At 51.6% G+C, this 13,378-nt stretch overlaps 1 protein-coding gene across 2 annotated transcripts in view; it reads right to left on the reverse strand.

The window, feature by feature from the left end:
• Positions 1-4,910: 4,910 nt before the first annotated feature.
• The window catches only part of SLC28A1 (solute carrier family 28 member 1), a 48,623-nt gene continuing 40,155 nt past the window's right edge, over positions 4,911-13,378 (reverse strand). For both annotated transcript variants that reach the window (XM_073882215.1, XM_025893139.2), the window contains exons 12-18: positions 12,691-12,821; positions 11,437-11,605; positions 11,104-11,301; positions 7,156-7,237; positions 6,353-6,451; positions 6,094-6,205; positions 4,911-5,839 (exon numbers count right to left, since the gene is read on the reverse strand). In XM_073882215.1, the coding sequence (XP_073738316.1) occupies positions 5,767-5,839; positions 6,094-6,205; positions 6,353-6,451; positions 7,156-7,237; positions 11,104-11,301; positions 11,437-11,605; positions 12,691-12,821 (864 nt within the window). In that variant the 3' untranslated portion in view covers positions 4,911-5,766. The remainder of the gene's footprint in view (positions 5,840-6,093; positions 6,206-6,352; positions 6,452-7,155; positions 7,238-11,103; positions 11,302-11,436; positions 11,606-12,690; positions 12,822-13,378) is intronic.

A 13,378-nucleotide genomic window follows, 5' to 3' on the forward strand; every position in this document is an offset into this window, starting at 1 on the left:
GGCAGACGCCCAACCATCTGAGCCACCCAGGCACCCAAGATTTGACTTTTAAAGCCCATGAGCAAGTTATTCCTTTGGCAAATAAATCTAAAATTAAACAAACAAACAAACAAACAAACAATAAAGATATATCCATGAGATAGGACTTGTTCTGAATGGCCCAGAATGGCAAAACTGGGATCTGAGGGAAACACTTTTTGAGGCAACATCAAAAAGGACCTTGTAAGAAGTGGAGTTGTCCAATGTGAAATGGGTTGCCCGGGCAGATAGTGAGAGTCTGGTTTTGGCGGTATTCAAGCAATAATAACCACTTGACTCCAAGCAGAAGGAGGAGTTTAACAAAGTGGCTGGCCTGGGCAGGATCTTTTGATGACAAAGTAAAAGGAACCTTCTCACATCAGCTCAGTTTAGAGGGGATTTTTTTTTTTAAAGATTTTATTTATTTATTTGACAGCGAGAGACACAGCGAGAGAGGGAACACAAGCAAGGGGAGTGGGAGAGGGAGAAGCAGGCTTCCCGCGGAGCAGGGAGTCCGACGCGGGGCTCGATCCCAGGACCCTGGGACCATGACCTGAGCCGAAGGCAGAAGCTTAACGACTGAGCCACCCAGGTGCCCCTAGAGGGGATTTTTGTATAAAGAATTCAGCTCTCATCAACGGTGAGGGAGAGCTGAGCAACCAGGCTGCTGGACGGATAGGAATGAGATCAGCTCGGAGCCAATGCCACTGCGGTGACTCAGCTCCCAGCTCTGTTTCTGGATTTTTTTTTAGTTTAAATTCTTTCCCGAGAATCTGAAGGGCCATTGGCAAGACTATGGGTTTGACTTCCGCTGAGTCAGGTGTTCAGTCCTTGGTCAATCAGAGGTGGTCATGGGGGTGGAGTCTCATGATGTGAACATAAAATCATGGTGACAGAGACCATCCATGCAGAGGGTGTTAAAGTTCTCAGAAAAGTTGGGAGGGCAGACACCCTCCAAGTGATCTTCAGGGTCCCGTCCAAACTCAGCGCTCACTGATTCGGAGTCAAAAGTAATTCCAAGCAGACGATGTTCTTTACTGTGGCTGTAAAGAGGGCAGGCCTAGTTCATCTTCAGCCAAAGCCATGAGCCAGACCTATGGGGAGGGGGGCGGCAGAGGTGACAGCAGGGCCATGGGGAGAAGCTGTGGAAAAGGAAGAAATGCCCCAGGGTCACCTCGCAGCGCTGGGTGGGCTGCCTGCTGGGATATGCCTCATCTGGATCAGAGCCGCCCACAGGCTGAATTATAAGTCACCTTGCACTTGTGTTGATGCCGTTTTTTAAAATAAACTTCTAAATTTTTCGAATAGTTTTAGATGTATAGAGAGGCTGCACAAACAGCACAGAGCCCCCTATACAGCCAGTCCCGTGTCCCGTCTCGCTAACCTCTTCCATTACTAGAGCACGGTGTCACAACTCACGAGCTGAGGTTAATGTGTTTTTATCTAAACTCCACGACACCTGTATTCATTTCCTGGGGTGGCCACAACAAATCTCCACAAACCTGGTGATTTCAAACAGCAACAACATGTTGAAGCTGGAAGTCCTAAATCTATAGGGCATGTGTACTCTGCAGGCTCCAAGGAAGAATCCTTGCCGCTTCTTCTAGCTTCTGGTGGCTCCAGTTGTTCCTTGGCTTGTGACCATGGTGGGGGCTGTGTCTTCCGAGGGATGACTCCAGTCTCCGCCTACGTCTTCACATGGACTCCTTGGTGTATTTCAAATTTCCCTCTCCTTTCTCTTATAAAGACACCAGTCATTGGATTTAGGGCCCATCCTAAATTCAGGATAATCTCCTCTTGAGATCTTTACCTTAATTAAGTTAAATAATAAAGTTAATAAAGTTAAGTAAGACCCTATTTCCACCTAAGGTCACAATCACAGGTACTGGAAGCTGGGACTTGGACTTATCTTTTGGAGGGGGACACAATTCACCCACTGTAATACCACATTACACTGAGTCATCATGTCTCCTTAAGCTGCTTGGGACTGTGGCAGTTTCTCGGGTTTTCTTTGCTTCTCATTACCCTGACAGCTTTGAGGATTCCTGGTTAGGTGTTTTGTAGACTGTCTCTCAATTTGAGTTTGTCTGATGTTTTTCTCATGGTTAGACCAGGGTTATGGGCTTTGGAGAGAAAGACCACAGAAGTGAAGTGTTGTTCTCAACACAATATATCAAGGGCATGTGTTATCACCTGGATTTGTCACTGATGATGTTAACCATGATCACCTGGCTAAGGAAGTGTTTACCAGGTTTCTCTACAGCAAAGTTACTTTCTTATTTCCCCCCATTTCTATACTGTACTCTCTGGAAGCAAGTCACTAAGCATAGCCCACACTTACGGGGTAGGAGGCTCTGCTCCACCTCTTAAGGGAAGTATTGCATAAATTATTTGGAATTCTACTGTCTGTGCAATTTTTTAAAAAAGATTTTATTTATTTATTTGAGAGAGAGCCCGAGCCAGGGGAAGGGCAGAGAGAGAAGCAGTTTCTCCGCTGAGCAGGGAGCCCAACACGGGACTCGAGCCCTAGACTCTGGGATCATGACCTAAGCCGAAGGTGGACGCTTAACCTAGGTGCCTCTGTCTGTGCGATTTTGCGTACATTCTCTCATATGAAAGACAGGTGTCCTAGATTCCAACCAGAGTCCTGCTGCCTTTTCCCATGTCTCCTTAGAGAAGTTGACATTCAGGACAAATCATGTGAGTAGACAATTCTGACAAATTTTCATCAACAGAAAATACTAGAGGACAATGCTATTCAGAGTATGGCCCACATGTGTTTATAGCTCTGTAATCATGTAATAGACACTGAAAGTGACATTCAGAAGGCTTATACAACTTCACAGAGGAATTGTACGTTTGCTGAATGTAGACTTCTGTTCACATCTCCAAATTAGGTCATTCATATAGTCATGTTGGCTGAAAAATCTTCATCAGCAGACCACCCCACCAGGACTTAATTTAACCTAATAACTATATCTTATATGTTGATTGCAATTACACTAAGTACAGAAGGGCACAGAATCTAGATTTCAAGAAACCTAATGTATAAAAACAGGCAATCACAGTGAAATTTTTTAGATTAATAAAAATGGCTTCTTAGATTCTTCAGTTGGGCTTTAGTTGAAAATAAATCCTATCATTATCTTGGGGACAATATAATATTACAGTGTGTTCTGTGTTAAAATATATGACAATATAAATTGTAATTTGTGTAATCCTATTCTGGCATCATTTTCACTTTCCACTATAAAGAGCCCGGAAAAATGCCGTCGGCCAGGCCCCCTAAGGACCCCTGAGGAGCCTGCTGAAAATCCTTTGCCCTTCCCTCCTATCAAGGTCATCTTCCTGGGAGCCACCCCGTCTCGGGAGGGACTTCCCTTCCCAGCCAACCCTCTTCTCGAAGCCAGATGCCAGTTCTTTAGCTCATCGGAGCTTGGTTCCCTGCTGTTCCCGTCTAGCTCAGAACCTGGCACGTAGTAGGTATTTCAGACTGAATTGCATCCCCCCCCCCCAAAATTTACGTTGAAGCTCTCACCTCCAAGGTGATGGTATTTGGAGATGGGGCCTCGGGAATGTAAGTGGGGTCACATGAGGTGAGGAGGGTTCCCATAGTGGGATTAGTGCCCTTACAAGAAGAAACACCGGAGAACCTGCTGTCTCCCTCTCTCTCTCTCTGCCGTGTGAGGCCATCTGCACCCTAGCAAGAGAGACATCACTAGAAATGATCATGCTAGCACCCTTATCTTGAGCTTCCGGCCTCCAAAACTATGACAGAATTAATTTCTGTTGTTCAAGCCACCCAGTCTGTGGTATTGTGTGATGGCAGCCCGAGCTAATAAAGCAGGTGCTCCATGGATTATTCCTTGACTGAATCAACGAGCAGTGCATAATCCTGGAGAGGACAGAGGGCACGGGCCTCATTCTTTGCAAGAATTCCTCTCTGCTTCAACACCCTTCATTTCTAGAGTCTTTTCCAGAAACCCCAGCCCTTCCCAGTCCAGGGACATAAAATCAATGGCAGTTTGGGTTCTTAGTGTCTATTTCTTAGCACAGGGGCAGCAAATCGTTCTCTCCCGAAAAGGTAGCCTGAATCCCTTGGCAGTGGGGTCCTCCAGCACCATACTGATGGGGATTCTGGAGGCCCTTCTGGATTCAATGTGGGGAGTGCTGTGATCGATTAGCAATGTCTGTCACGGCTGTTTAAGGGGCAAGTGGAGGGGTCTGTGCCAATCTTGACTTAGAGCTGCTGCCTGGGATGCAGTTATGCACGGGCTTCCGGCACCAGCAGATGTCTGCAGCTCCTCCCCCGCCGCAAGGGGCTCCCGACTTCTGCGGGTGTCCAGTGAGGAGGACGGAGCACGGGGGTGGAGGGAAGGTCTGATGACTGAGGAGCTCTCACTTCTGTGCCTGTCCCACGATCAGAGCAGTGCTGAGCTGAGAGCACGTCCTCTGCCTTGGCCCAGGACGGGCTGCAACTGGGAAGCTGGAGGTGACACAGGTGAGTGACGGACGGAGCAGCAGTCCGTGCATCGCAGGTCACTCCGCCCAAGCCGCTGGGGAATGGGAAGTCGGCAGGAGCAGCCCAGGGCCAAAGGGAGAGGGACAGGGCCTGCTGGGTGTTGGGGACCCCAGGAACGAAGGCGCAGAGGCACGTAAAGCACCTCAGAAGCCTGGTCCCTAGAGCAGCAAGCGTGCACTGGGGAGGAGGTCAGCGCAAGTCACCCAACCAAGTCCTTTTGATGCCGGCAGCCTCGCGGAGTCAACGCTGCTTGCGAGGCTGGACGGCCTGGGTTCAAATCCCACCTCTTCCTCTTCCAAGCTGTGTGGCTTTGGGCAAGTCACTTAACTTCTCTGGGCCTCTGACTCCTCAACCAGGGATAATAATAGAACCTGACCTCATTCAGGTTGTTGTCAGGGTTGAGAGAATGTCTGAAGCATCCAGAACAGTGCCTGGCAGGCAGTGCTATGTAAACAGTTGTGAGTGCTACAATTATGTAAAGCAGCTCGAACATGAACCACTATTTCCTGAACTGTGTTCTGTGGGGTCCTCAACTAAGGGATGCTCCCATCCCAAAGGTTCTTATGGTCGAGAAAATCTGGAAAATGTCTCCTGTCATATCTGGATCAAGACTTGGCGAGTCCATAGTAAAACAAAAATCCCAAAGCAAAACCTGTGTAACTTTATTTAGCCCGGTGTTTTCCAAGCCTGGTGGATCACGGAACCTTCTAATACCTCGTGGGACAGTGTTCCACGGGACACCACAGTTTGGGAATGCTATGGGCAAAGGCTGCAGGGGAGCCTCTGAAAGTAGAGGAAGGGTCTGGCCCAGGCAAGCCACAGCAAGATTCCAGTGCCAGAGGGGGAAGGAGGGAGGCGGCTGCAAAGCCCAGGGCGCGGGACCCCATAACTGAAGGGAAGGGTGCACATGAGAGACCCACGGTGGGGAGACAAAGAGGACCAGAGTGCTGTTTGGATGTGGAGGGGAGAGAAAAGGAGGCAGAGGTGACCCTGAGAATTCACATTTCGGGAGGCAGCAGGAAGGGGGCAAGGATTGGGGGGCATCCCTCACTTCCACACCACCCACTCTCTGCCCGCTCGCCCCATCGCTCCTCCCCAACCGTGTGACCGAGGTGAGTCTGGGCCCCGTGGCTTCCCCCCCAGGAGGAGCCTGGAGAGAGAAGGGTGGGGACAGCCACGTCATGGGGACGAGCAGCCCCCAGGAGGCCGGAGACGTGCTGCCCCCGCTACGCACAGATCGTGTGGTTGTAAAATCGACAGCAGACGTCCAGGGCCTCTCGGTGGACCTCTGGGCTGGGGCTGAAAAGAAGCAAAGGCTGCGGTCTGGGCTCCGGGCCTGGCTCTGCTGGCCTCTGAAGGGTGTTCGACCCTGGGAAAGCTACTCCATGCCTCTGGTCCACCCTTCCTCCCCGTCTGGTCTCCAAGCCCCACATCGGCCACGGCCATAACATTTCTACCCCTCACCCCAGAGCCAGAGGCTCCCCTAAGGCACTTGGGCCCTCTGCACCCCATCACTGCAGGGCCCCCGAGCCCCTCGCCGGCCCGGGCCTCACCTCTGGAAGGCCCCGCGGCAGCACTGGTACACCTCGAAGCTGCTGCCGTCCATGGTTGTGTTCAGGAAGGTCGTGCAGTTGACCGCAGCCCCCCGGGGCACATAGAGGATCCCTAATCAGGGAAGGCAGCTGGTGGGCAGGGTCTGCGTTCCACCCCCGCTACTCCCCACCCCTGCCGGAACTTCCAGAAGGGCCACAGCCCCGGTGTCCGGCCCTGGATGGGGCTAGAAAATCAGGACTCTGCCAGGCTGGCACTCACCTGCCACGCAGGCATTCACCAGCGACACACAGGTCCCGGTGCAGAGCGCCCGCAGCACTACCTGGGAGAAGTCGCTCTTCCGCTGGGGGGCCATGGAGGCTGCAAGGAGACCGGGGTGCTGAGCGCCAGGAGGCCCTCTCCCCTTCTGCCCATACGCCGCACCTCTGGATGCCTCTGCCTACTCCCCTTCCCCTTCCGGGCAGACGGATGGATAGATGTTGTCCTCCTGAGCGCTTACTGAGTTCGGGAGTCCTCCTTGGCCTGACTTGGGGCCCCAGGTAACGCCCCACACCTGCCATCCTCACAGGCAGATGTAGGAAAAGAAGGTGAGTTTGCCGTCAGGCAGACCTGGGATCAAACACAGGGTCAGCCACTAAGTAGCTGAGCGACTGGGACCATTACTTCCCTTCTCCACGATTCAGTTTCCTTCTCTGTAAAATGGGACGGTTACACCACCAGGCAGGGGGTCTGTGAGGAGCTGCTCAGAACCATGCAGGGCCCTCCTCCTTCCTCGCCAGGGCCACCTGTCCACCGTGGGTGTCCAAAGCCTCAGGGGACAGGCCAGCACTGCATCTTCCCTCCCTCCCTAGATTCCTGAGCCGGGTGCTAACCCCTGGGGCGCGCCCCCCCCCCACGCCCAGCCGGCAGCAGAGAAGTCCTAGGGCTCGGAGGAACCTCCTCAGCCATCTTGCTCAGGCCCTGCCCTGGACATATGGGAAGACTGAGGCCTAAGGATCCCAGGAAGTTGTTTCAGAGCCAGGCCCCCAACCGCCCAGGGTGCTGGGGAGGCCCCCAGGACTCACTCAGTCCTCCCAGCATGATCCCAATGGAACTGAAGTTGGCAAATCCACAGAGGGCAAACGTCGTGAGGATTTCTGCTCTGACCTGAAAAGACAGAAGATGAGTGAGGAGGGGCTTCCCTTGCATGGGGCGGGGCACTCCCACACCACCCTGGCTCCCCAGCCCTAGTTGCATCCACTTCAGGTGTGTTTTTGACCTTTGAAGCTCTCAGTGCTTGACCCCCCCCCCACCCCAGGCCTTGCACAATGGCCTCTAGGTCAGTTCAGGCCGCACCACCTGAGAAACAGCCCCCTTCCAGTGGCCTTCAGTCCCCTTATCTTAATTGCCACCCTTTCCCAGTCTGATTCAGGCTTGTTATGCCCTCTGGCGTTGGCCCTCCTAAGCTCTGTGCCCCGGGGGCACTTGGTGAATGGCCCTTCCCAACACTATAGACTGGAGTTTGTTTTCCTGCAGGGGCTCTCAGGCTGCAAGAGGACCGAGGACAGCCTCCTGAAGACAGTGAGGAACCGGGAGCCCAGCCAGTGGGGCTCCACACGTGTCCCCACCTATGACCAGATTGAGCAAGTCAGTAGCCTCTTTACATTTCAGTGTCTCCATCTGCAGGGTGGGAATAATAGCACCTGCCTGAGGGCTGTTGTAAGGGTCACACCGTAGGGGAAGTACCAGGTATTTAAGCAAAGTAATTCTCCTTCCCCTCCCAATTATACAGTTGTTTAATTTCCCAGAAAGAGGTGTGAAGAGCCAAATGGAACAATTTGGAATAAAAAAAATTGGCTTAGATCATACCTCACACCATATAAAAAAAATCAATTCTAGAGCACTGAAGCAGATAAATACTGATATTTTAAACAGCAAATAATAGAAAATATAGGCAAATAATAATTATACTTACAAGGTAGCATTATTACTCTCTCATTTTGGAGAGGAGCAAACGGAGGCTCAGAGAGGTTGAGTAACTGAGGAACTGGTTCACACAGCCAGAAGGTAGCATTGTAAGAATTGGAATTCAGTTCTGCCTGACTGCAAAACTCAAGCTTTTAAATATTTCACCATATTGGGGCGCCTGGGTGGCTCAGTCAGTTAAGCGACTGCCTTTGGCTCAGGTCATGATCCTGGAGTCCCGGGATCGAGTCCCACATCGGGCTCCCTGCTTGGCGGGGAGTCTGCTTCTCCCTCTGACCTTCTTCCCTCTCCTGCTCTCTCTCTACCTACCATTCTCTCTCTCTCTCTCTCTCAATAAATAAATAAAAATCTTTAAAAAAAATAAATATTTCACCATATTGTCTCAGGAATTTAATACCTATCAGATTTCTGGAATGGAGATAACTTTCTAAGTTTAGAAATAATAGAAGAAATCACAAAGGAAAAGATTTGGTGTAAAATCGGTTAAAAGAAAAATCCCCGAATACAAGATGGAGAAAAAAAGACTAGGAAGTATATATGTATAAAATATAATAGAAAATGGTTAGGGGCGCCTGGGTGGCTCAGTCAGTTAAGCGGCTGCCTTCAGCTCAGGTCATGATCCCAGGGTCCTGGGATCGAGCCCCATGTCAGGCTCCCTGCTCAGCGGGGAGCCTGCTTCTCCCTCTCCCTCTGCCTGCCTCTCTGCCTACTTGTGCTCTCTCTCTCTCTGTCAAATAAATAAATAAAATCTTTAAAAATAAAAAAAGAAAATGGTTAATGTCCTTATAACATAAAGAGTTTACACAAATGGATGGAAAAATATTAAGGCTCCTGCATCTGTCTTGCTCACCTACCATCACCCTCTCTACAGCAGCTCATGTAATCTTAAAATGTAAAATGTCAAATCTTCAGGATATCTCCTCAGCCAGTCTCTTCTACAATTACCACTGCTCTAACTGTGCTTCTTTCCTTTTGTTTCTCCAAACAAGTGCTGTTCAACCTCAGGGCCTTTGCACGAGTCTTGTCTTTGTCTGGAATGCTCTTCCCAGCTTCACCTGGCCCCTTCTGCTCCCTCCAAGTCTAGGCCTAAATGCTACACCTCGGGGAGCATATTCTGACTGGCCCAGCCAAGGAAGACCCTTCTGTTTCCACTTCTTGTTTCCTTCGTAGAACTTCATTCAAATCATGGTTTACTTTTTATTCCTTCACTTCCTTGTGCTTTTCACTAGGCATACATTCCATGACATCAGGGACCATGTCTGTCTACTTCCTCTTTTAATTTCTGGTGCCTCGTAGGGTGCCTGGTACCCTGGGGGTCTCAACCAATACTTACTAAAGGAAGAAAGTAAAAAAAGATCCTAAAAAAAAAAAAAAAAGATCCTAAAGGAGCATCCTATCCATTATCTCTAGAGAAGAGACAGACTGGGGCTGAGGACAAGGGCAGGGAAATCTGTGCTTTTGTTTTTTGTTTTTGTTTTTTTTTTAAAGATTTTATTTATTTATTTGAGAGAGAGAATGAGAGATAGAGAGCACGAGAGGGAAGAGGGTCAGAGGGAGAAGCAGACTCCCTGCTGAGCAGGGAGCCCGATGTGGGACTCGGTCCCGAGACTCCAGGATCATGACCTGAGCCGAAGGCAGTCGCTTAACCAACTGAGCCACCCAGGCGCCCCTGTGCTTTTGATCTCACACAATTTATTTATTTTTTTAACTGAAGGCTACATTCCCTTACAATTTAAAACACAATTGAAGAAGAAAAAATATTTCCCCTTCAAAGTGCCTAGTAACTCAAGAGATGCAAATTAAAACAATGAGCTATTGCCTGTTAGAGTAAGCACAACTTTTTTTAAGGAGGTTGCTCAGTGCTGCTTGGTGTGTAGTAAAGTCAGCACTCACAGACCAGCTGGGGGCCGTTTCCGATGCTACCACCCTTTGGGAAAGTTACTGGGAGCAACCACACAAGGATTCATGCCATGTGATTCAGTCATCCCACATCTGGGAAAGCTCCGGAGGAAATGATCCGAGAGGAGGGAAAGGCTCTGTGCACAAAGCTGTTCATTTCAGCACTGTGCAAAATAGCCAAACAAGGCAATGAACCCAGGGGGGCCCAACAGCAAGGGATTGGTTAAATATGTCAGGATGCATACAACAAATATGATGTTTCCGTCATAACAGTTGGTGCGGGGAAAGCTGGCTCCCATACAGGATGGATGCTATAATGACTAGGTAAACTCTCCCTTGAAAAAAGAATAGGAGAGAATGCATAAAACAACACTAGCTGTTATTTTAGGATGGCGAGGTGACAGGTAATGGTTTTACTCTCAGTGATGCTACATAGAGTTTTTATTTAGAAACATTCATTTTATAGAGCTTTTCGAGTTTTGGTTTTTTTACGCTAGAGGGAATGAGAGAGAGCCTGTGCTTGCTCAGGGGTGGAGAGGAGCAGAGGGAGAGGGAGAGAGCATCCCAAGCAGACTCCCTGCTGAGCGTGGAGCCCAACACGGGGCTCGATCTCACGAACCTGAGATCATCACCCGAGCAGAAATCAAGAGTCAGATGCTTAACCGACCGAGCCACCCATGCACCCCTAGAGTTTTTAGTAATAGATTTTCACAGAAAAAGCCATCAGGGGAACTGAATCCAATATGCTGGCTGTGAATGTGGCGGGGCCTCCCTATCTCGCTCCCTCTGCTCACTGGATGCTCACATATGTCCCTCTGGGCGCAGCCGTGGCACAAATCACACCACTTTCCAGTAGGAGAGGCGAGGCTCTGTGGCAGTCCCAAAGCCACACAGGATGGTGGCCCATCTACGGCAAGATCTCAGGTGTTCCCAAAGAGGCTCTTTCCTGCAGCTCAGCCTCCTAAGAGGTTTCGGGAAAGAGGCAGTGAAACCCGAGGCCATCTTGTCGCCCAGGGCAGAAGGATCGGGAGGCTGGGTGCCACCTCCGTGTGTCCCCTGCCTGTCCAGGAGCCGGGACAGCACCTGCCAGGGGGCCCAGGAGCAGCGGCATGACACCCCTGCCGCAGGGAGGGGACCGGGACACTCACGGAGATCCACTGCTTCTTGGCGCCAACCCACTCCTCAGCTCCTGCGAGGCGGCGCTGCTTGTACCGGGAGAGCTCCTGATAGGCCACGAACTCGTTCAGGAACAGCTTCATCCCCAGGAGCTCCGCCACCACCGGGCAGTCCTCCCAGGCCACCCCCATTAAGAAGGCCACAGGCTGCAGGGCGTAGGAGCAGATGAGCTGCGGCACAAGGCAAGGGCAGCTGCTGGGACCAGGACCAAGGCTGGCCATGGATCTGCTGGGTGTCCACCCACTTCCGCCCACTCCCCAGCCCCGGGCCGCCCCTCGCGGGCCAAGTGGGCAGCCCAACGGTACCTGGAAGCTGAGCTCCTGGGCACCCACCATGGCTCCCAGCCAGGAGAGGGCCGCGTTGACAAAGGCCAGCAATGCCAGGAAAGCAATCAGGTTGGCTCCGATGTTTCCCACCAGCTTCACGGAGACAGTGGCCCCACTGCTGGCTGCTTCTAAGAGGTTCTGAGCGTCTCTGTTTTGGGACCAAGAACCACCATGATTGGCCTGTCCCCACAAACAGTGGGGATCCGCAACCTGTAGGCTCAGAGTAGAAGCTTGGACAAAGTATTTTGGCACTGAGGGTCCTTGCTTTGTTTCTGAGACCCAGCGGGGAGAGGGGGGCCGGTCTGAGCATTAGGATAAGGCCCGGACTGCCGGCACGGTGCTGTGCCCACATGTGGGAGCCACCGGCCCTGTGGCTTTGGAGCACTTGGGAGGAGGCTGGTCAGCACCGAGGTATGTTGTAAGCATAAGCACAGACCAGATTTCAGAGATTTGGGACAAAAAAAAAAAAAAAAAAGAACATGAAAAAGCTCATTAATAATGTTTTATATGGATTACATGTTGGAAATGACAATATTTTGGACATACTGGATTAAAAAATATGTTAATAAAATCACCCGTTTCTTTTGACTTTTTAAAAACCACAACTATTAGAAAACTTAAACTTCTAGATGTGGCCCACACTCCATTTCTAGAGGGCGGTGCAGCTCTGGGTCTGCCCACCGTACCCCAAGCACCCTGGCTACAAGTGGAGCCTTCTCAGCACCAAAGCCAGTGTTACACGGTGGTTGTTAGGCCTTGAGGAGGAGGTGTGGGCAGGTGAGGTAATCAGGGATGGCGCTGAGTCACATGTGACTGACACCCTGGTGCAGGAGCTCAAGGCACCGGGAACAGGTGGCCTGGGGCCTTTTCAGGACCCTCCCCAGCACACAACAGGCCGCTGTCCCATGTGACCTGCCAGGCCTTTCCCTCCGGTCTGAGACTGGAAATTAAGACGCGAAGCCAGGAGCCCGGGCAGTGAAGGAGGAGAGGGCCTGGGGTTGGGCAGAGAGAACCAGACCCCTCTGCTCCCACCCCGCCCTCTCCTGCTCCGTACCCCCACCGCCCTCCCCCTCCCCTCCCACAAAGCCCTCCCCACCCCTCACCCTCTGCTCCCACCAGAGCCCCCTGCTCCCTGCAACCTCCCTCCCCTCCAGCTCCCCTCCCGCGCCCCTCCTCCTGTGCCCCCCCCCCCCCCCCCCCCCCCCCCCCAGGCCGCCCTCCCTCTGTACTCACCCTCCAGTCAGTTTCACCCCTTCTGTGCCCTTAAACTTGGACTCCTCCACCTCCGGGTAGACCAGCTTGGAGAGGGCCAAGGCACAAGGGGCGGCCATCACGGAGGCGGCCATCAGGGAGGCAGCATCGATCTGCAGGAATGGGAGTGAGGCTTACCGAGAGACAGAGGGAGACAGAGGAAACGTTGGGGCCAGGAGTGCAGCCCAGGGCAGCAGGGGACATGGGCGCTCTGCCTCACTGGGTGTGTCCTCGTGCTCAGTACTGCTGTCCTCGTTGCTGACAGTAATGATACCTTTCTGGATAAAGGGTCACAGGCTGGATGCACAGAATGTCCTCTTTCCCTGCAGTACTTCTGTCAGTGAGACCGAGCAAGTAGTGTTAGCCCACGGTGCAGACAAGGAAACTGAGGCCCCCCCAAGATTAAATGTGACCTGCCCAAAATGAAGTCAGAGAAGGAATTAGAACCTTCATGTCTTTTGGCTCCAAGTTCAGAGTTCTTCCTCCCCTTCTGGGCTGTCTTCCTTTGGCCCGTCATCTGAGGGCTGGTCCTCCACTGGCTGAAGGGTTTGTGATGGTTTCAAAGCTCACAGAACAAGAGCTGGGATGGATCCAAGTGGTGACCTCATTTGACCTCATAATATAGGAATGCCCTTCCTCTATAGGATTCCCGCCTTGTATACTTACTGTG

This window comes from Callorhinus ursinus, unplaced genomic scaffold, assembly GCF_003265705.2.
Source record: "Callorhinus ursinus isolate GAN/ISIS: 27379988/994484 unplaced genomic scaffold, GSC_fseal_2.0 scaffold45, whole genome shotgun sequence".
Classification (NCBI taxonomy): domain Eukaryota; kingdom Metazoa; phylum Chordata; class Mammalia; order Carnivora; family Otariidae; genus Callorhinus; species Callorhinus ursinus.